We start from the raw sequence: 21,281 nt of genomic DNA on the forward strand, positions 1-21,281 counted from the left end.
TTTTGTAAACATAAAAATCGTTAAAGCGTACGCACACATCCTTACATACGAAGCGGCACGTCCAGAAAGTAAGTGTAATTGTACTCTCACAGCTACAGGGAATACTTATCGTAATGTTGGCAACACTGCCGTGTAGTCTGGTTCCTCCTCTTCAAATCCGAGGTTAGTGGGTTGAAATCTGTTGATCTGTTGTGTGAAATGTCTCTTTTGGATGAGACGTTTTGAACCACCACCCGTATTTCCATGACATGGTTTATGTGAAGAGGTAGGTGGAGAAGTGCGCAAAAAAGTTTTCGGGAGAATTCTTCGAGGCTGGCATCAAAGCGGCTCACTCACCACTGGCATATGTACAAGTTTCACCAAGTATGTTTTTGTTTTACTAATTTATTAGTGGAGGTGAAGACCTATAACTTCCAGAGTTTTACACATGCATGAGTTTTACACATGCATCACCGAATGGGGTTTTTTGTTAGTAAATTTTCGAATAATTATTATCATGCGTTCATTGCTCTGGGTAGCCGGCTACCGAGAATACGTTGCAATTTTATTGCGTTTTGTGTTAACATATGATTCCTACTTAAATACGAAATTCCTTCTGAATTCCCCAAGTAACAATTTTTGTTATGCTAGCTTATTTGTTACTAGTTTGCAACCAGAAATTTGAGAGTTTGTTACTAATATCTAACCACTTGCGTGACACAAAAAGCGCAGTTTCTACTAGTTTTTATGTCGGTTAAAAATAAGTTGTCGTTACGTTTTTATACCATACTGAAATAACTATTTTTCCATAACTTGAAAAAAAATTTTTTTCAAGTAAACTAGTTGAAACTTTGTTGCCATCGACATTATAAACATTGAATGAATCCATAGTGTTTTCCTATCAACAATGAAAAGACAGTATAGTACTTGACATTACAAATTTTATACAAGGTACAAATTTCACAACGATTTTAAAACTATGGAGCGGAATTAAATTTTAATTAACTGTTTTTTATGTGCCTTCTATCAAAATCTGTTTATGAAAATATGAACAATAAACAACGAAAAAACCTTATGTTCAGAATGCTCAAAATTAATCCAAGTAGAGTGATTTCTCATTATTTTAAATTCATATATCATCATAATTGTAATATCACAATCGATGTTTAATCCCTATATTGTTTTCTTCGAGTTTATAATAGTGCATACAACAAAAAAAACTTTTCTGCCCTTCATTATTTTGGTCAAAAAGTAGTTTTAAAAAAAGTAATATTCTGGTTTTATTTATGTTTTAAACACTTCTTGCGACTCCATAGTGTGATCGCCATATTCAAGCAAACAAAAGTTTTTTAGGTTGCATTTCCGTTATCACTACGTTGGGAAAACTTACCGATAGCTATCTGAATCAATGAAGAAATTGTATGTTGTAATATTTATTTATTTATTTATTTTATTGTTATTAATTCCATCTGACTAAAGTCTACATGAAATATAATCTTATATTATATGATTACACTATTTTTAATCCGTGTGATAAATCGGCAAGACGGTTCTCCGAATTCGAATAGTTCCTCAACAGATGTAAAAGTACGAACCAGTGATGTAAACGGCTCATGATATCCAAAGTTAGTGCGATGGAAGCGAGGTACAAGAAATGAGCCATGACGCAGAGATCTGGATGGTACTCGGATGTTCAATGATGACAATAGTTCAGAGCTGTCAACTTCGCCATTCAAGAGTTTTGCAACAAATCCAGCCTGTTGGATGCAACGACGTCGTTGAAGAGTTTCCAAATTTAGCAGCTTGCAACGATCAACATAAGGTGGGAGATTTATCGGGTCACGCCATGGTAGGTTCCGCAGTGCATATCTGATGAACTTACGCTGTACATTTTCTATCCTCAAGCTCCAAGTCAATTGATTAGGATGCCAAACGATTGAAGCATTCTCTAGTATGGGCCGAACGAGTGAGCAGTAGAGTGCTTTCAAACAATAAGGATCCGAGAAGTTTTTCGATATCTTCGTAATAAACCCTAATTGTCGGTTGGCTTTTGCGATTACGGCAGATCGATGCATATTGAAAGTGACGCAGGACGACACCATCAACAGCATAGTCGAATGTTAAAGGCTGTTTGATGCGGTAATAAGACATGACTACGCATTTGGAAACACTCACTGTCAGCTTGTTTCGATGGCACCAGTCGACAAACTGATCCAATATTGCTTGAAGGCGAACGCAATCATCAATGCATCGAACAATAGAGTAAATCTTCAGATCATCCGCATACGCCAATTTACATCCGGGCATCAGAACTTGCAAAATGTCGTTGAAAAATAAAATGAACAATAACGGACCAAGATTGCTACCCTGGGGTACTCCGGACGAATTAGTGAAACTTGATGATTTTGTTGAACCAAGCTTAACACGTAGTATTCTACCAGTTAAATAAGATCTCAACCAATTTGTAACACGCTCAGAAACTCCTAATTTTGATAATTTTGCTAATAAAATCCCATGGTCAATCGTATCGAAAGCAGCTTTAAGATCAGTATAAATAACGTCAATTTGCGCTCCTTTCTCCAAATGTTCAAAACAAGTTGTAACGAATTGGAGTACATTTGTGGTAACTGATCGCCCCGGCATGAATCCGTGTTGATCATTCGAAATATAACGTTTAGCTTTTTCGAGGTGAGCACTACTTACGACAATTTCAAAAATTTTAGATGCGGCTGAGAGACTCGTGATACCACGATAATTTGCAACATTCCGTTTATCACCTTTTTTGTGAACAGGGACCATAAACGATTGTTTCCAAATTGCCGGAAATCGAGATTCGATAAGCGATTGGTTAAAAATTCTGCATAATGGCTCAGCAAGAACTCTAATGTTTCGGCACACTACAGAAGGTAAGCCGTCCGGACCTGGTGTGAACGTACTTTTAAGTTTGCGAGTAGCTCTCATAACCATATCAGGTGTAACATGTGGCATATCAAAATCGACCAGGTTATCAGGAACATCCCTAATGGCCAAATCAATTTCAGACGTTGCAACGGAATGGGCAGCAAACACTGACGCGAAATGAGTGGCAAACAATTCACATTTTGTCATATCGGCTGATGATTCAGTATCATCTAAGAAGATGCTAGCAGGAATTGCAGAGTTCTTTCTCTTGGAATTTACATAGCTCCAAAACCTCTTGGGTTGTCGTTTTAAACTAGTTTGCACACGTAAAACGTATGATTTATAGAGTGACGAGTTCAGGTTTCGATACTCATTGGATGCTAAATGAAAGCTGCGTTTATGCTCAGTTGAACGATAGTTTCGTAATCGTCGCTGTAAAGTATTACGTTTTCTCTTTAATTTGCGCAAATGTGGTGTACTCCATACAGGAGAAACGCTAGGGCGACGAATCGGTACATTAGTATCCATCCAATTGTTAAGCACGGAACAGAACGTATCAGCCATTTCATCTGTGTTTAGTTCATCAAATAAAATCGTCCAATTGATTTCAGATAAAGCGGTGGAAAACATATCGAAGTCGATTTTATTGTAATCCAACGGCAACTCATCATCAACGGTATAGTTTTTTTTTTTTTTTTTTTTTTTAATTATAGAGGTTTTAACATTAATGTCATTCGCCTCTTCGGGCCAGAAAAACTTTCTGACCCTATGTGCGGGGTTGGGAATCGAACCCAGGCGGGCTGCGTGAAAGGCATCGACTTACCCATCGTGCTATACCCGTCCCCCTCCAACGGTATAGTGATCCAAAGGCAATTCCGAAACTGCAAACGGAGTGCTAATCATCAACGGTGGATGGTGACGATCAATTGACAAGAGCGGTGAGACGGACGCAGCAATGTCGACTACCATATCGTTAGAGCAGAACACAAGATCCAGTGTGCGATCTAAATAGTTGCGAATAGGGTTCGTTTGTCGTAAGTTGAAAAAGTCCATACTATCAACTAATAGCGAGGCAGCTCTCGGCAAAGTAACAGAGTTACTAGGTCGAAATTCATCCTCTTCCTGGCTCCAGAATATTTTAGGCTGATTATAGTCGCCGCATAGCAGGACGTTATCTGAACCATAACTTATTAGCTCGCTAATTGATTCAATATGTGCATGCATTATATTAACATCATTGCTGATATCAGGAGGAATATAAATAGCACATAACATTAGTCGCTTACATCCAATCGACATCGATACACACACTTGCACATATCTAACATATGTTATTGCTACATCAATTCATCGTAACGATTTACGTATACGCTTACGTATTTATAATGGTTTCGCAACCTTCGCAACCTGTTATGCAATCACTTGAAAAACCGACCAGTGAAAATTGGCCCGGAGGGCCAAGTGTCATATACCATTCGACTCAGTTCATCGAGCTGAGCAATGTCTGTGTGTGTGTGTGTGTGTGTGTGTGTGTGTGTGTGTGTGTGTGTGTGTGTGTGTGTGTGTGTGTGTGTGTGTGTGTGTGTGTTAAGTAATCTCACTAGGTTTTCTCGGAGATGGCTGAACCGATTTTGACAAACTAGTATTCAAATGAAAAGTCTCGTGGTCCCATACGGAATTCCTGAATTTCATCCGGATCCGACTTCCGGTTACGGAATTATAGGGTAAAGTGTGTTCAATATTGTACACCGTCACTTAAACCGGCGAAACAAAAAACGTAAAAATTTTTATAAACTGGTCTCAAAACTACACAAATCGATAGTCATTATCAGTAGGCAACTAAACAAACCGATTCCGGCTATCCTGGTTCCCGGTATCCAGTTCCGGAAGTACCGGAAATAGTGGTCATATATACCAAAATGGATCTCACTCACTTTTCTCATCGATGGTTTGACCGATTTCCACAAACTTAGATTCAAATGAAAGGTCTCGTGGTCCCATACGGAATTCCTGAATTTCATCTGGATCCGACTTCCGGTTCCGGAGTTATAGGGTAAAGTGTGTTCAATATTGTACACCGTCACTTAAACCGGCGAAACAAAAAACGTAAAAAAATTTCTAAACTGGTCTCAAAACTACACAAATTGATAGTCATTATCAGTAGGCAACTAAACAAACTGTTTCCGGCTATCCTGGTTTCCGGTATCCGGTTCCGGATTCCGGAAAGTGCATATAATAGTGATCCCATTTCGTTTTCTTAAGGATGACTTACGCAATCAAAGCACACTTTTATTCTGTATGTTATGCATAAACAATCTCTTGGTTCCTTTCAAAACTCGAAGATAATTTTTTTGAATAGAATACCACAATATTATATGTACATGAGAAAAGCATCATTACACCACTAGGTGGATTAAAACAGGTTTTTCAACTAGTAGCTAAAACCATAGCTGTGATTAAAGATATGTTAGAATCAAGTAACGATAACTTACAAATGATAGCTAGCTCAATGTTTATGTTATAAAGAAACACTACCGTCACCTTGTTTTAACCAGCATAACATAAAAAACATGTTCATGCTTTTGTTGCAACATAGTAGGGCTAAGCGGTATCAGAACTAGTTACAGGTTGCTAATATTGGAGTCAAATAAACTTATTTTCAACTAGTATCTAGAAGCATAGTTGTTATTAAAGATATGTTTGGATTAAGTAACGATAGCTTATAATTTATAATTAATTCAATAGGACAAAAAGATGTGGTGATTTGAAACCTAAATAACTATTTCGTAACTTTTTGTGTTATGAAGAAACATTGTTGTCACCTTGTTTTAACCAGTATAACATAAAAAGCATATTCGTGCTCTTGTTGCAACATAGTTTGGATTTAATCGCATCAGAACTAGTTGCGGATTGCTACTTGGGTCGTAAAACTTCGGTCAGCCAGCTGTCGAGAGGTTTGCTAACAATACATACATTCAATTCATTGTGTTTTGTTTTGCATTTCTCTATAGAAAGGTATTGGTATTGAAGCAAACCCATCTTTCGAACGGAGCCTCGGAGACCCATAGCGTTATATACCATTCAACTCAGTTCGACGAGATCGGAAAATGTCTGTTTTTGTATGTGTGTGCCCTTTTACCGTTCAGTTTTCTCGGAAATGGCTGAATTGATTTTAACAAACTTCGGATCGTTCAAAAGCTACTATCAGGCCATTGACCAAGTTCGAAGATCAAATGACTGCGATTTCTGTTTCCGGAGATACGATGGCATAAGTGACGTAACCGACAAAACACGTTTTTATTTACCCGCCAATATTTTCGGACCACCTTAAATTTCGTAAAACGCTAGTGCTCAAAAGTTTAGGCACCTCGAAAAAAGTCCCCATGCAAAATTTGAGCTACATCGGACATGGGTAAGGGGTGCTGCCCGGCGGTTAAGGTTTGAAAATTTTCGATCTTGAATGAATTTCATGTACCCCCCTATGGTGATTTTTCAAGATGAAAATTAAGGAGGATTAAGGATCTATGACATTAAGGATGAAATTAAGGAGGATAGGATTAAGAAGGGTAATATGTAACGCAAATATCAAGCGCTTGGTTTGAGAAATGATACCGAGTTTGTGACATAAACACTGAAGCATACTTTTGTGAACTACTCGAATCAATCTGATTTAATTTGTGTCAAAAATGAGCAGAAATAAGTGTCAGAAATTATTTTATAAAATGACTAAAAACTCATAAGACTGTTTTGAAGAAAGAGAAAGGCGCACCACTAGGTGGATTAAGTAGGTTATTTTTGCAATAAAGACTGTCCCAGAAAGTATGGACGCACTTTGATTTCGCTGTAAATAATTCACAAGTGTTAGATATTCAAATTTTATTCGATATACTGATAATATTAGACTACAACAACAGAATATTATTCTCAACATTTGCTACTTAGCCATTGTAGACTAGCTGGCGCACCTTCTTGCGAACGTTCCTCATTAAATTCCGTACAGACTTCTTGGCGACAAGTTTTGACACTTTTTTCTAGGATGTGTCTTCGTTAATGCCCAAAATTCCTCAATTGGTCGAAGTTGTGGGCAATTTGGTGGATTCATGTCTTTTGGGCGAAAGTGACATTTTTGGTAGTATACCATTCTACCGTTGATTTCGAGTAGTGGCAAGAAGCAAGATCTGGCCAGAAGACAACAGGATCCTTGTGGCTTCGAATCATGGGTAGAAGTCGTTTTTGTAAACATGTATATTTCGCTGTTCATTGAAGCAGTGGTGATGAAGGGTTTCGAAATCTTACCGCAGCTACAAATTGCTTGCCAGACCATACCTTTGCGTTGGACAGGTTTAACACTTGCCCTTCTCGCACCGTATAATATTGTGGTCCCGGTAAGGATTTGTAATCGAGTTTCACGTAGGCTTCGTCCTCCATGATTATGCAGTTCAAATTTCCAGCAACAATCGTATTGTACAGCTTTCGAACCCTCGGTTTGATCGATGCTTCTTGTTTCGGACTACGTTTTGGTTGTTTCTGCTTCTTATAGGTTCGAAAATTCAAACGTTCTTTAGCACAAAGAACATTTGACTTCGAAGTGCCCACTTTTTTGGCCACATCCCGAACTGAAATATCCTTCTTTTGCTCGAACACCTTCAGTATACATTTATCCAACTGAGGGTTAGTAGGACCTTTTTTTCGACCCGTTTTCGGTTTATCCTCAAAGGTGTTATCCTCACCGAACTGCCAGATTGCATTTCGCACGGCTTTTTCGCTTACTCCTTCCATTTTTGTTATCTTTCTCAGTGACAATTTTTCGACGTTGATCTGCTGAAAGTCCACGCATTTCGAAACAAACTAATGAAAACTAATAAACAACTGCACAAGTGGTTAGAGAAGAGTGTAAACAACAGGACGCAGCCATAAAAAGTGACAGATTCTGAACCATTGCAAAATTGCAGCGGTTTTTGGTTGTGCACATACTTTTTGGGACAGTCTTTAGACAGCCGTAATACTAGCAAGATATCATTCGATCACCATCTATCGAACAACAACGCTTTAGGCGATACGAAGCAATGTCGATATTCACTCCCATATATTTGCATACGTTCTGGTTGAACACAATCACAGGAAATATCTGCTCGGTTATAAAATTCACGCGATCGTCTTGAACCTTGCGTTTAACAAGAAGAAAAATAGATCCATCGATCAAACGGAGAAATATAGTAAAGCAAACCCTTGGTATTACATTTTTATAGTGGAATTTGACCTTCAGTTTCAACAGACTTCGCAGCCGATTCAGAGTGTACAGAACCATTGCACGGCTGGTGCTACGATTCTACTGACACTACGAATCCTTCCAGGTCGGAGTTCGAACATACTACAACTGGCTTGTAAGACCAGTGCCTTATGCATTGAATCGCCAAGAAATATAGTAACACATTGTAAATAAGGACAATGTGAAATTCCAGTTTCTCATATTCGCATTGCCATAAACACAACATGGCCCCGAGATGACACACAAGTACTGGAAAAATTGCTGCAGCCCAATTTTGACAAGTAAATTTTCAGGCATACCATACAAAATTTCTATTTAATCTCCTTCAGATTTTATTGTCTTGACACAACGACCACAATCTATTTTCGTTATGCTTGAATATGATAACACCGACAATGATATACAGATGGCGCTTCGATCGGTTGAAGTCGTTTAATTCTGAGTGGTATATTCGCAGTTTCCGTCGCTAGAACATTTTTTAGTTTCACGAATCAACAATATTCAATAAAGACCATTTTTTTACTAATCAACACAGACTTGTCACAGCTGCACAATCACTGAAAATAACTGTTTCAATCAATTACTCTAATATACGTTGTTACGCATTGAAATCAGACTTCTTTGAAAATAACAATTCTATATATACTGGTATGCTGTACTTGATGATTTTAAGCAGGGAAATCAGGGAATTGAATTGCTTCCAATTGTGTTACGTCACCATTACTCACAAACGAGACTATAAATTCGTCCAAGAAATTAATTTTGTATGCCGGTTCGGATAGTAAATGGCAAACGACCTTTGCCTTTACTTTCTGACATATCAGAGACTCGGATGACTCGTATCGCTAAGATGCCTAAGTACGACTCCTCTGGTAGAAGGTAAAAGTTTAGATACGAGAAGCCTTCTGCTTACTTAAATGACCCTTGTCACGTCTCACTTTTCCGCACTTTATTCTTCACATCCTTGCTCTTCCTTGAGTACTATGGCTCTATAATTTCATATTCTTTCTCTTCTTCTAATCCCTAGTTAGTTTGATATCGTTAAAAAACCAAAAATATATAATAGAAGTTCAAACTTTGACTGCTGTTCTGAGAATCAAAGGTTACGACTGCTATTTAGCTCATACTTTGCATAAGGACTTTTTTTTGAAGTGCCAAATCTTTCGGAAACAACGTCTTATGGAATTGCATGGTGATACTAAGAATTCTTTACGGTTGGAGCTCAAGCATAAATCAACTGGCTTGTGAGACAAGCGCTCTATGCATTGAATCACCACCAACCCAGGCAAGGAAACGCATACTTAGACCTCATAATTGCTGGGAATATAGCTTCACCAAAATTGTATACCACATTGGTCATATAGGGTAAATCCGGGTGAAACGTCTCTTCGGAATTCAAGTATTAATTTAGAGAGAGAAACAATGAAATGAAAAATTAGTTCATAAACAATCTCTTCAACCACGTACACTGAATTTTATCTTGTGTTAGCCAAATATGAAAAAAAAAGTTATTTTTCAATATATTGTACGATCTTCTAACTATGTAAAGTTTTGATTCGGTTTGAGTTCTTGAAAAGGTGAAGCATCTCACTCGGTTTTACCCACAAAAATGAAATGCTTCTCCATACGCATCATTTATCAGGAGGATATTTTCACTCAAACTGCGTACCACAAAATATTCCAACGGCCTGACCAAGTGAAAATACTATTTTTCGTTTGGGGCATACCCTATAAAGCTATGAAACGATGCAGTGGCACGATGCAGTGATGCGCCATTTAGTGTGAAATATGCAAACTGGGAATCCAATTTTCCTCCTGGCAGACCGTCATTATACTCAATCCATTTGATATAAAACGTGAATGGAATGCAACCGTTGTCGTGGCTTGGTCGTTTCGGTTACGACCAGAATAGATAATTTTATTTATCTGTACATACTGAATAAACAAACTACGCCAAATAAACAACAGAACAGTATAGCGTATACGAACCTTTTCCGACTCTTTATAATGATTTGGGGGTTTACTTCAAAGTTCTCTCGAGCATTTTTTTTTAAATTTTTCGCTTTCAAAATGGATTTCGTTCAATTTTATTTATGTTCTTTTAATACTTTTAACAAGATTATTCGCAATTCACTATATTTCTGGCGTCTATAAAATCTTTTGTTAATTCAATGTTTACATCAGAAACGTTGAGCTGAAAACAAAAAATTTAATCGTCATCCACATCATAGTACTATGTAGTCTGCAATCATTACCTCCCGTACGCAACCATCGAAGCCGCGCTCGACATCAGGACACCGATTCCAAACCGTATACTTATTCAATCCTCCCAGATACAGCGAGTAGCGATAATCACTGGGCAGCAGATCACCGAAAATACTTTTCGATTGCTCGAACTCATCGTTGACGGCGAAAAACACAAACTCGTTTCGGTATCCCATCTTGACCGTATGTTGCATTCCTCTAGCCAGCGCCACGGTCGATTTCAGGCTGAACACTCGAACTTCCAGATCGGCCGAGTATCGCAGCTCTAGCCGACCATCTGCAATAACCAGCGCCAGGAAGTTGTTTATACCGTGGTTTTCACCTATCAAGTAGGCCAGCATACTCCGCTCGGTGGAGTTCGGTCTAAAACTGAACTGCATGGAAAAATCTTTTTCTAGTTTCAATCTGCAAAGGTAAATTGGAATTTCGGTGTAATTCGTTCCCAACTGAATCATTAAAAATGAATGTTTCCATAGTACTTAGAAAGTTTTTGATTAACTGTCTAGACCTGTGATTCCCAAACTGGTCCGTGCAGCCCACTAGTGGGCATTAGCTCATTTTCAGTGGGTAGTAAACTCAAATTTGTTAACAGTTGGGTAATGAGTCGCAAATAGTGAGCCTCGATTTCTGAGAAAAATGTATTCATGAAAAATTTCTATAGACATATGGATAATATATCATTGCGAAGAACAATTCCAATTAAATCTATCAGTAGCAAAAATGATGTTATTAGTGCATCATTTAATTCTTGTGAGATTCGTGAGAAAGAAAACAAAGATGAAAATTTAAGTGCTGTCACGACCAAGAATTGGTCAAAAACGAATGAGTGTCAATAGTTTCAATATTTCATTAGAATAGCGCTTCGTGAATGTAGTGGCGACAGCATTACTCGTATTAGGCGATGAATGTAACGAAAAAATGATAGTCATGTATGGTTTTGAGGACCCGGCGCCTTACAGCAAGAACATCCGCCCATTTAATAAAGAATTTCGCTATACCAGCTTAAATCCACCTGATGATTTGTTTGTTAGAAGGGTGCGTCTTACTCATTTCAGACCTTCAGGGAGAAACACAAAGCTTCCCCCACGTGACTCAGGTTGGCAATCCACTCCATCCATGGATGATCCATCCATCATCCAGTCATTCACTTGTAAGATATCTTGATGCCCTGTCCCTCCCCTCGACTTCCGGCATATAGATATTCGTTACAAATCATCAAAAATATGAGAATTTTTCGAATGGATTTAACGAGTGGATGTCAGAAAACGCTGTTGGAAGCCGTTTCCAAATCCAAGATGGCAACTTCCGGCATATCGATATTCGTTACAAGCCATCACAATATGAGTATTTTTCGAACATAGGTAATGGATTGAAAATCATTAGATTGGGCGCATAGGTTTTTAGACCAACGAATATTCACAACTTTCCGAAAAAAAATTAAACGTGAATTGAATGGAAAAGAACATCAATACTGATCAATAATTACGATATGGTCCGTTTACACTTCTGCTGGCTGCTAGTAGTTTGGCACAAGCACACTACCAGCATAATGTAAACGCTTGCCAGCTGCTTTCATAAGGAACTGCCCGGATAGCAAGCAACGTGAAAGTTGCATCCACACGATATTCATAGCTAACATCTAAAGCCTTAGATACCAACTTAGAAATTTCATATTGAAGTGTCGCGTAAAGAAATTGTTTCCAGCACATCGTTTTCTGACATCGGCTCATAAAACCCGTTCAAAAAATATCCATATTATGATGGTTTGTAACGAATATAGATTAGCCGGAAATCGCCACCTTAGGTATTGAAGCGACTTCAAACATCGTTTTCTGACATCTACTCATCAAACCCGTTCAAAAAATTCCCAAATTTTTATAGTTTGTAACGAATATCGATAGACCGGAAATCGCCATCTTGCATATTGAAACCACTTAGAACATACTTGTATGACATATACTGGTCAGTATCGTTCCAAAATTATTATTTTATATTATATCAAACAATGCACATAAGATAAAAAATTTATATTGAAAATCTGAAATCTTAAAATTTTCGAAAATTTCAAATATGCGCTGGTTAACAACCCTATGCATCTAGTAAATGATTAAATGTTGTGATTTTCGATCCATATTCACTTCCTTTTCCACTGAATTCATGCTTGAAATTTTTTAAAAATTGTTTGTCTTCGTTGAGTGACAACCCTAACCCGCGATTTGTTATTGACATTGACATTCTCCTTTTGCAATAATGGTATGAAATTTGACCATTTCATGAAACAGTATCTAGATGAAAACAGTAACTAATGACTCCGTTTTGCATTTCTTCTTGAAAGTTAATTACCAGATATGAAATTCGCTCCGAAATGAAAATGCAACCGATTGGTGACGATCATTCTTTCGTTACATTCATCGCCCAATACGAATAAGACTTTCGCCACTACATTCATGAAGCGCTCGCTCATGACTGTCGCATGCGACTTGCATCTGTATGGTTCACGCGACATTCATGTGTGACTGCCCGGATAGTAGGCAACATGATAGTTTCAAAGTAAACATCTACAGCAGTGTTGGTGATTGCCGAAAATTTAACAGAAGCTGCTTGATTTTTATCTATATTGTATACAACATTTTCAATCCGGTAGAAGATGCTTCAAGAACTCGAGTCGCTCAATGCATGAACCGCGAGAGAATTTTTCAACATTTCTTCGCTCCACTTCATACTCTGAGTATTTCACGGCCCCTAAAAAAATTGCATTCTGATAATGATTGGTGCTGTGTGGAATTTATCAAGAGAGAATCGCAAGTTGACAATTATCACAGAAAATCGAATCGATTGATGATTCTCATACTAGGTTACAATATTTCAAAACCCTTGTGTGGAGCATTGACATACATTTTCATAGACACAACTTATACAAAGGTTATATGCACATAGTTAGAATAAGCGGCAATAGTAAAATGATTCAATAGCAATTATCAACTGCCTGTATAGAATCGGATCGCGAAACGAGAATAAGCGACCGTTTTTTGCTTCAGAGAGGATCCCCACAGCAGCGTGCTAACCTTTGATTCTCAGTTATCGAGAGAAATTCGCTCTCGCACTGGTGTCTATTCTATGTTAATTGAACCATGCTGGTTTTTTTGTTGATGCGATGATATTTGTTTCTCTTTGATGGCACTAATTGAATCGTGTGAAGAGTTGCAAATGAGCGTTTAGGTACCAACTTAGGAATTTCACTTAAAACTGTCACGTGAAGAGACCGTTTCCAGCACTGATGTCATCATGTATCATATCATGTATTTATGTTCGAATATAAAATTTCTGTCAGGAATTCAGACCCAGATTCTAGCCCTGAGATCAGAATTTATGTCCAAAACACACGAAAACTTATGTATACTTGTTTGGTTTAGTTGAGTTTAGATTTTTAACCCAGGTCCAAAATGCAGGCCTCAAATTCGGATTCCGATTTTCGATCAAGAAGTCAGGTAAAAGCAAAGTCTTGGCATTACATTCCTTTTGTGGAATTTGGCCTTTCTGTTTCAACAGAATTCACAGCCGATTCTTAGTGTACAGAATCATTGCATGGCTAGTACTATGGATCCTACTGACACTAAGAACCCTTCCAGGTCGGGGCTCGAACATACGACAACTGGCTTGTAAGACCAGCGTCCTATGCACTGAACCGCCAACCCGGGACATCAAGAAGTCAGGTCCAGGTTCTAAAACTAGGTCCAGAATTCAGGTGTAGAGTCAAGGTTCAGGATCTAGTTTCAGGTTAAAAAAAAACTCTGTCAGAAGCTGATCCGAGGCCAGCATTCTGCCCCAGAACCAAAGTCCAGGTTGAAAATTCAATTCCAGAATCCAGATGCAGAATTCAGGTACAGGTGAAAAATCTCTGTCAATAACTTTCCTCCAGAATCTGAGTCCAATCCAGAATTCCGGTCCTTCAGATTCTACACTCAGATCACAAATTCATGTTCAGAGGTTAGGTCAAGTTGCTCAATTCAGGTCCAGGTTCTGAGTTCCAATTATAGTACGGAATCCTAGTCTGGAATTCAGATTCTTGGCTTAGAATCCATGTACAGAATACAGGTCCAGATTCAGAATCCAAACGAAGAATTCTGTATCAGTTTCAGAATACAGAATCAGGATTCAAGGTCAGAATGCAGGTCCAGAACTCAGATTCAGAAACCAGGTTCTTAATCATGTTTCAAAAGTTTGGCCCAGAATCCAAGTCCAGAGTTATGTTTCAGAATCCAAAATCAATCTAGTTCCAGGTTTACGGTTCTGGTGCATTCTCAGTATCTCTTGAGTAAAAATCTTGTTTGGAATTCTGAATCCAGCTCTAGAATCCTGCTCCAGATTTAGACACGAAATTTTCATCGAGAGTTCAAGCCAAGAAATCAGGTTCAGGTCTAGAATCCAAAGCCATGCTCACCATCCATGTGTAGATTTCTGCCTCAGGCTCAGAATCTCTGTCAGAATTCTGGTTCAAAAACCATGTCCAGATTCCAGTCCTTGTCGAATATCCAACTCCATGGTTCTGGTTCAGAATCCTGGTCTAGGTTTAGAATCTCTGTCAATAATTTAGTTTCAAGTTTAGAATTGAGGAATCCTAGAGAACTCAGGTCCAGAATTCAATTCAGGTTCACAGCTCAAGTGCAAAATAGGTTCAAAGTTTAGTTTCGAAAACTCTGTCAGAAGTTCAGAAAACAGAATTCTGACACAGAATCCAGGTCCAGAATCTAGGTTAAGGTCTCTGTCAGGAGTTCAGATTCACAATCTACCTTCAGGTATAAAATCCAGATCCATGTTCCGAATATAAGTACTGCATTCTGCTTCGAGCTCAGAATCCAAATAAGGATAAAGAATCTCTGTCAAGAATCTAGGTTCAGATTCCTGAAATCCTGATCCAGAAACCTTGTTCGATAGTTCAGTATTCTAATCCGGTTCAGTATGCTAAAAAATGTAATGAACACAATCATGCACATCTTTATAATCAAAACTGCATTTTTGTCGTAATTTCTCCTGTGGAAAGCCGTTTGATCAAACTAACTGTTTGATCTCAAATAAACTGTTTGATTTAAAATGTTTTCGTTTTTGTCTATCACATAAGAAGTAAAACCAGAACTAGAAATGATTCGAAAAGTTACTTTTGAGCGGGCTCTTAAAAAAATCAGTGTTTCCCAAATACTCTACAAGAAAACACTCCTGATGCAGAACTTTTCTCCATTACCCAACAAAAAGACGGCCTGAAATTATGACTGATAAAGTGGAAATAATAAAATCCAAACATGGGATCATAAGCTTTCAGAGACAGTTATATCTCCGTCCGAAAGCTTCTCCAATCCGGGGAAATCGCTCTGCCAACTGAACTACTGTGGATGCTATGATACCCAACGCAAAAGACTTCCGGCTAGAAAAGAACTTGGTATTTGATCTGACTGTGTACGGTCGGATTTTAGTTGATCCCCTGTGATCCAATTGCGCACTCAAAAACTTTATTCCTCTACCAGTCGATCTCAATTTATTTCTCCGATTGAGCAATGATTTGTGAGGTTTTGTTGTTGTTTTGCTTACCCAATGTTTGAACGATAGGGTCTTGAATTAACAATTAATTTCTACCGCGTTGGGATTGGGAAGCAAATTATTTTTTGTATCGTTTCTATTTATTTTATATTTAAATCTAGATTTAACTGCAAAAATGTTGATTGTCGCAGAATTTTAATATTTTTTTCTACTTGGTGAGCAGTAGAACGAGTAACATGTTTAAAATCGGCATTCGACCAAAAACGTCTGGGAACCACTGATCTAGACATTCCAAAAAATCTACTGATAGTAAAATCAACCAAACCGTTTCAGTCTCAACGAAGATACAGCCATTTTAAAATACTCTTCCGACTGTATTTGAGGTTTGGTGGTTGGAGTATTAATCGATTCTACTGGTATTTGCATAAATAACACCTACTTTCCTCCCACTGTGCATTGAAATTGTTATGAAACACGACAGACAACAGTGAGTTTGGCATAAACTGTACATTTCAATTAAATTATTAACTATGATTGAACGATTTCAATTGCTAAGTTTCTCATCAACAACCAAATACTACAAACCTGTACTGTGCGTATCCAGACGAATCGAATGAAATTCCTGTGTTGTTCAACTGATTCTCTCGCTCGCAACGCATCCCAGTTCTGCTCGGTGGACATATACATTTAAACCCGCTCTCGGTATCATCGCACAATCCCTCGTTGCAGGTTCGAACACCACAAGGTTCTCCTTTTTGAGTACAGCGCCTACCCACAAAGCCATCGCTGCACAGACATGTTAAGCCTTCGCTGTCGTTCGTCTCAATGCAGACTCCTTCGTTGTTACAAGGATTTGAAGAACAAGGCTGACAATGTGTTACTTGTTGATTGTCGATTGATTCCTCCCAGAGATTGATCTGGTTGTCGTTGAGCACCATTTCACTGATACAACCTGTAAAACCAGTGTTGGTAGTGTTTGGGGAACCGCCTAGGAACACATTTTCTTCGGCACAATTCGAATTCAGCATACTCTCTCGGAATAAGGCGATCAATCGATTATCCAAGGAAAAGTAACCTCGATCCCACAAATTATTGATTCGAATCGTATGCCACTGACCCAAATGAATAACATGATCTGAACTGGTTAACTTCCGAATGGTTCCGCTGCTGGTTAGGAACTGGAAAACTATTTTGCCTTTAACTAGCGCTAGAGTGAAAGTTTCTTCCCCACATGCTGTTTTCAGGAAAATTATTCCATCGTTTTTCTCCGCTTTGAACGACACTTTCAGATTAAAATAGTCGTGTTTGAACGAGAACAGGAACTTCATGTACGACGGCTGGATATTATTAACAAACCTAGGAATAACACCGGTAACAGCTAGCGTACGGTTATCCGTGAAGTCTCGGTCAATGCTGCGAGCCCTGCAAAAATACCTTCCCGAATGATGAGCACCGAGATGTCGCAGAGTGAGAATGTCGTGAATAGAGTCATTGCCGATTCCAAATTCCGACGATATATCTACGATTTTTTGGTATTCGTCCATACGATGCCAACTAACGGAGTAAACTTCGTCATTAGAGTTATGTCGACAAAGTAACGAAATACTAGAGCCTCGCTCAACAAAAATCACTTTACTGTTATGTTGTAAACATTCTGGGTGAGCTTGTTTCGCTGGTGTGCCTTCTGGAATGATTGGTGGCCGCTCGGTTGTTTTGACTTCCACCTGATGCGCTGGTGTGGTGTTCTCCTCTTCGGAACGATCTTCGAGTGGGTCATTCGATTTGGACCCTAAAATTGATGTTATCGGGTGGTATTGTGATCCGAGAGGAATTTAGAGAAAAAAAAACAACAATACTAACTTCTACTTGCAATCCGGTTCAATCCCTTTTCATGATCTATCAGTTGCTGTTGAATCCATTTGGCATAGTACTGTACATTCACAAAGCCCGCATAGCTATATAAATCGCATAGATTTGTTCCATTCCGAGTGGCAGAAAACGAAACCACTCCCCGGAGGTACCAATCGTTGTTTTGGTAAATATACATTCCTCCGCCACTATCACCATTGCAAACACTCGTTCCTGCAACAAACGAAAATAGTTTCACAGATAAAGGCACATACAAAAAAACCCTTCCATGAAAATCAATCAAATTCGCAGTATTTTACCATTCTGGGCGCCGGCACAGTACATTCCGTTGTGGATCAACCGGCCAAACAGATCCGGGTTACTTTCGACACAATCCGTGTAGCGAACAATGGGCATCTGTGCCACCATTAGGACATTCGAAACGGCATCCGCTTCGGTAAAACCCCAGCCAACTACCGTTCCGGCATAACCGGCCAGATTTTCGATCCATGTTGGCTCACCGAACCCGACGGTGATTGGGCGGACAGAATCGGTACGTTCGGCTTGGCTGCCCAACAGCAGCAGTGCCAAGTCATGTTTATGATTCGTCAGTGCAAACAACGGATGAACCTTGAGTGCCGTCAGCTTATATTCGCGGGTGTATTTTTCAAGCCTATTTAGTGCATGCAATCCCAGTTTCACACGTAACAATCGCAGATTGACTCTGTTTCCCGTTTCCGGATTGAACACACAGTGAGCCGCGGTAAGCACAAACCATTCACTAATCAACGTACAACCACAGATATAATCGTCACCGTAGAATAACGCTCCGTGCCAAGGCCATTCGCCCTCGGACGCAAAATCTCCATAGCCGATTCGAACTCCGATCGTTTCTCTACCGCACACCGAATCCGAGTAAATCTTGGACTGTACGGCCGTAAGATTACCGGAGCTGCTCGCCACTGTCAGCACGATTAGTAGAAATTCGAAAAGCAATAACAAAATTCTACTAGCTGCGAGAGACATGACTGTTTGAATACAACTCGCTACGACTAATGCTCTTATGATTTTGTGAACGAGACTTGCTGATAACCTTGGAAAGATAATACTTTAAAAGCGAGAGTTATGGTTGCGCACTTGAGGTGGGTTATTTTCAAGATTAAACTGCTTCTAACCATAACCTTCAATACTACACTGGTAGGTGATTGGCTCATACAAAAAAAATTCACACCGGAAATTTGAATCGATGTGTTCTACGTTTTTCCTACCCCAAAAGAGAAACTAGGTCAAAAACAACACTGGGTAGAGTATGAAAATAATTCTTTTATTTGCCAACTCTATGTGATCTTGAATGACAGTTTCTAACAATTGTCACGTATTTTTGCTTCTTTGCAGCATACATTCGTGCGTTATGTCTTAGAATATGAAGATTTCAAATATAACTGAAATGTACTTCTATGATGAAGGCATTTGTACACGTGTGGCTCCTTTATTATTGAAATTTTTACCATTAGGTCTTGTTTTAAATGCCTTCGAATAACAAAATAGTAAATAGAAAAACTCGAGTTTCTTCAAAAAAACGTGCTTAATCCACCTAGCAGTGAGATGATACCTTTTTTTATCAATCCGCATGTGTTTTTTGCATGAATATTCTTCGGTGTTTCAGTTTTCATGACACTATTCTAATGTCCGTCGATTCAAGTGGCAATTTGAGATTTTAATCACTCATTACTCTGTAATGTCGAAACAGCAAATCGGATCGAATTTGAATCTAAAAGTGTAGCAATCGATTAAACATTTCATAATATGTCGAAATAATTTCCACTTTAGAGTTTAGGGTAATTTAAGGTACTACCAGAGCCGGTATTCAGGAACCAGCATAACCCAAACCCAATCGTATGGCCATATGACGATTAAATTGCAATATTTTTGAGTCCAACTTTGAATCTTTTCGGGATTGTTATCTTCTATATCGCCTTGAATTCTAAAAATTCATCATCCTACAATTCCAGAATCGGAAGTCAGAATTGGATAAAATTGGATTTATTTTCATTTGAACTTTTGTTTCTGAAATTCGACTTGGCTTTTTTTTAGAAAACGATTGAGCTTTGAGAAACGATTCGATACTGGAACCGGAATTCAAAATTCGGTGTAGCCGAAGTCAGACAAATTTATCTGAATAGCTATGTAGTTTACATTTGATTTAAAATGCTTAAAAATCAGTGCAGACATCTTTGAGAAATCGTAGCGCAAATTAAATTTTTGAATACCTTCCGAATCGAAAACTGAGTACAACCAAAAATGAAATAAGTTTCTTTGGTTATCGACTATACAAATCTGCTAACCCGACAATTCTGATTAATTTATTTGAAATAGACATTTTTATACTAATCACCATGTATCTCTCTAAACCGGAAGTTGGATCTAACTGAAAAGCAAGATGTTTTATAGAATCTTAAAACTTTTCATTTGAATCTTAGATGATTCTTAGATTTCATTTGAATCTTATATCGGTTAGCCATCTACGAGAAAAATGAGTTACGCAGTTTTAACTTCGTTTCACATATCATCCTGTAGTTCCGGAACCAGAGGTTGAAACCAAACATAATTCAGGAGTCTTGTTTGGGAGTATACGATTTTTCATATGAATCTGAGTTTGTAGAACACGGTTGAGTCATCTCCGATAAAAATTGAGTGAAATTATTGGTCACACAGGGATTTGCTGATCTCGACGAACTGATTCGAATGGTATATGGCTGTTATTTTCTTCCAGCATTTATTTCTGTAAGTCGTTTAAATCAATATAATTATGGAATTGCTTTCAACTCGAAAATTCGTCTGGTTTACATATGTCATATTCGAACGATTATGTTGCCAAAAACGAACCGTGCTAAAATCGGTCCGAGGCAAAATATCATTCTGTACACAGTCTTTTGGGTACTACTAATATATGCAACAGTATAAAAAATCGTGTTTTATGTTGCCCCCAAAAATTTCGTTGCCAGACAGCGCTCAAAACTTCTACTGCTGGAATAGGGGGAAAAGTCGTTTACACAAAAATTTCGATATCTCCGTTAAAAATGGATGGATTTTAACAATCTATGGCTTGTTGGATAGGTATTATCGTGCAGAATCTAAGTCTGAAAACATATTCTGTTTTCAAGGTCAATTGTGACAGATACTGTAAAAAACTGAAAATTTTGACATTAAACTCCGTATAACTCAAAAAGTAAACATCCTATCTCAAAACCATTCAATAGCGTTTTGGGTGACGGGGAGACCTTTCATTTGCGACTAGTTTGATCAAAATCGGTCCAGCCATCTCTGAAATCTCGACCTCTTAGTTGACTTAGTTGTTGACTTAGTTGACTTAGTTGAGTCCATTTTTAACGGAGATATCGAAATTTTTGTTTAATCGACTTTTTCCCCTATTCCAGTAGTAGAAGTTTTGAGCGCTGTATGACAAAGCAATGCTTGGGAGCAACGT

General features: G+C 38.4%; 2 protein-coding genes across 8 annotated transcripts in view; one reads left to right on the forward strand and one right to left on the reverse strand.

The window, feature by feature from the left end:
- LOC131434911 (uncharacterized) overlaps window positions 1-21,281 on the forward strand; it is a 435,240-nt gene that overhangs the window by 39,680 nt on the left and 374,279 nt on the right. The gene's annotated exons all lie outside the window — the stretch shown is intronic.
- Window positions 10,229-19,301, reverse strand: LOC131434910 (basement membrane-specific heparan sulfate proteoglycan core protein-like). Its single transcript, XM_058602174.1, has 5 exons — window positions 18,115-19,301; window positions 17,807-18,028; window positions 16,532-17,735; window positions 10,405-10,819; window positions 10,229-10,343 (listed from the first exon to the last, which is right to left on the reverse strand). The coding sequence occupies exons 1-5, from the start codon at window positions 18,818-18,820 to the stop codon at window positions 10,269-10,271; spliced, it is 2,622 nt and encodes an 873-aa protein (XP_058458157.1). The 5' UTR covers window positions 18,821-19,301; the 3' UTR covers window positions 10,229-10,268.

The sequence above is a fragment of the Malaya genurostris genome, chromosome 3 (genome assembly GCF_030247185.1).
Source record: "Malaya genurostris strain Urasoe2022 chromosome 3, Malgen_1.1, whole genome shotgun sequence".
Classification (NCBI taxonomy): Eukaryota; Metazoa; Arthropoda; class Insecta; order Diptera; family Culicidae; genus Malaya; species Malaya genurostris.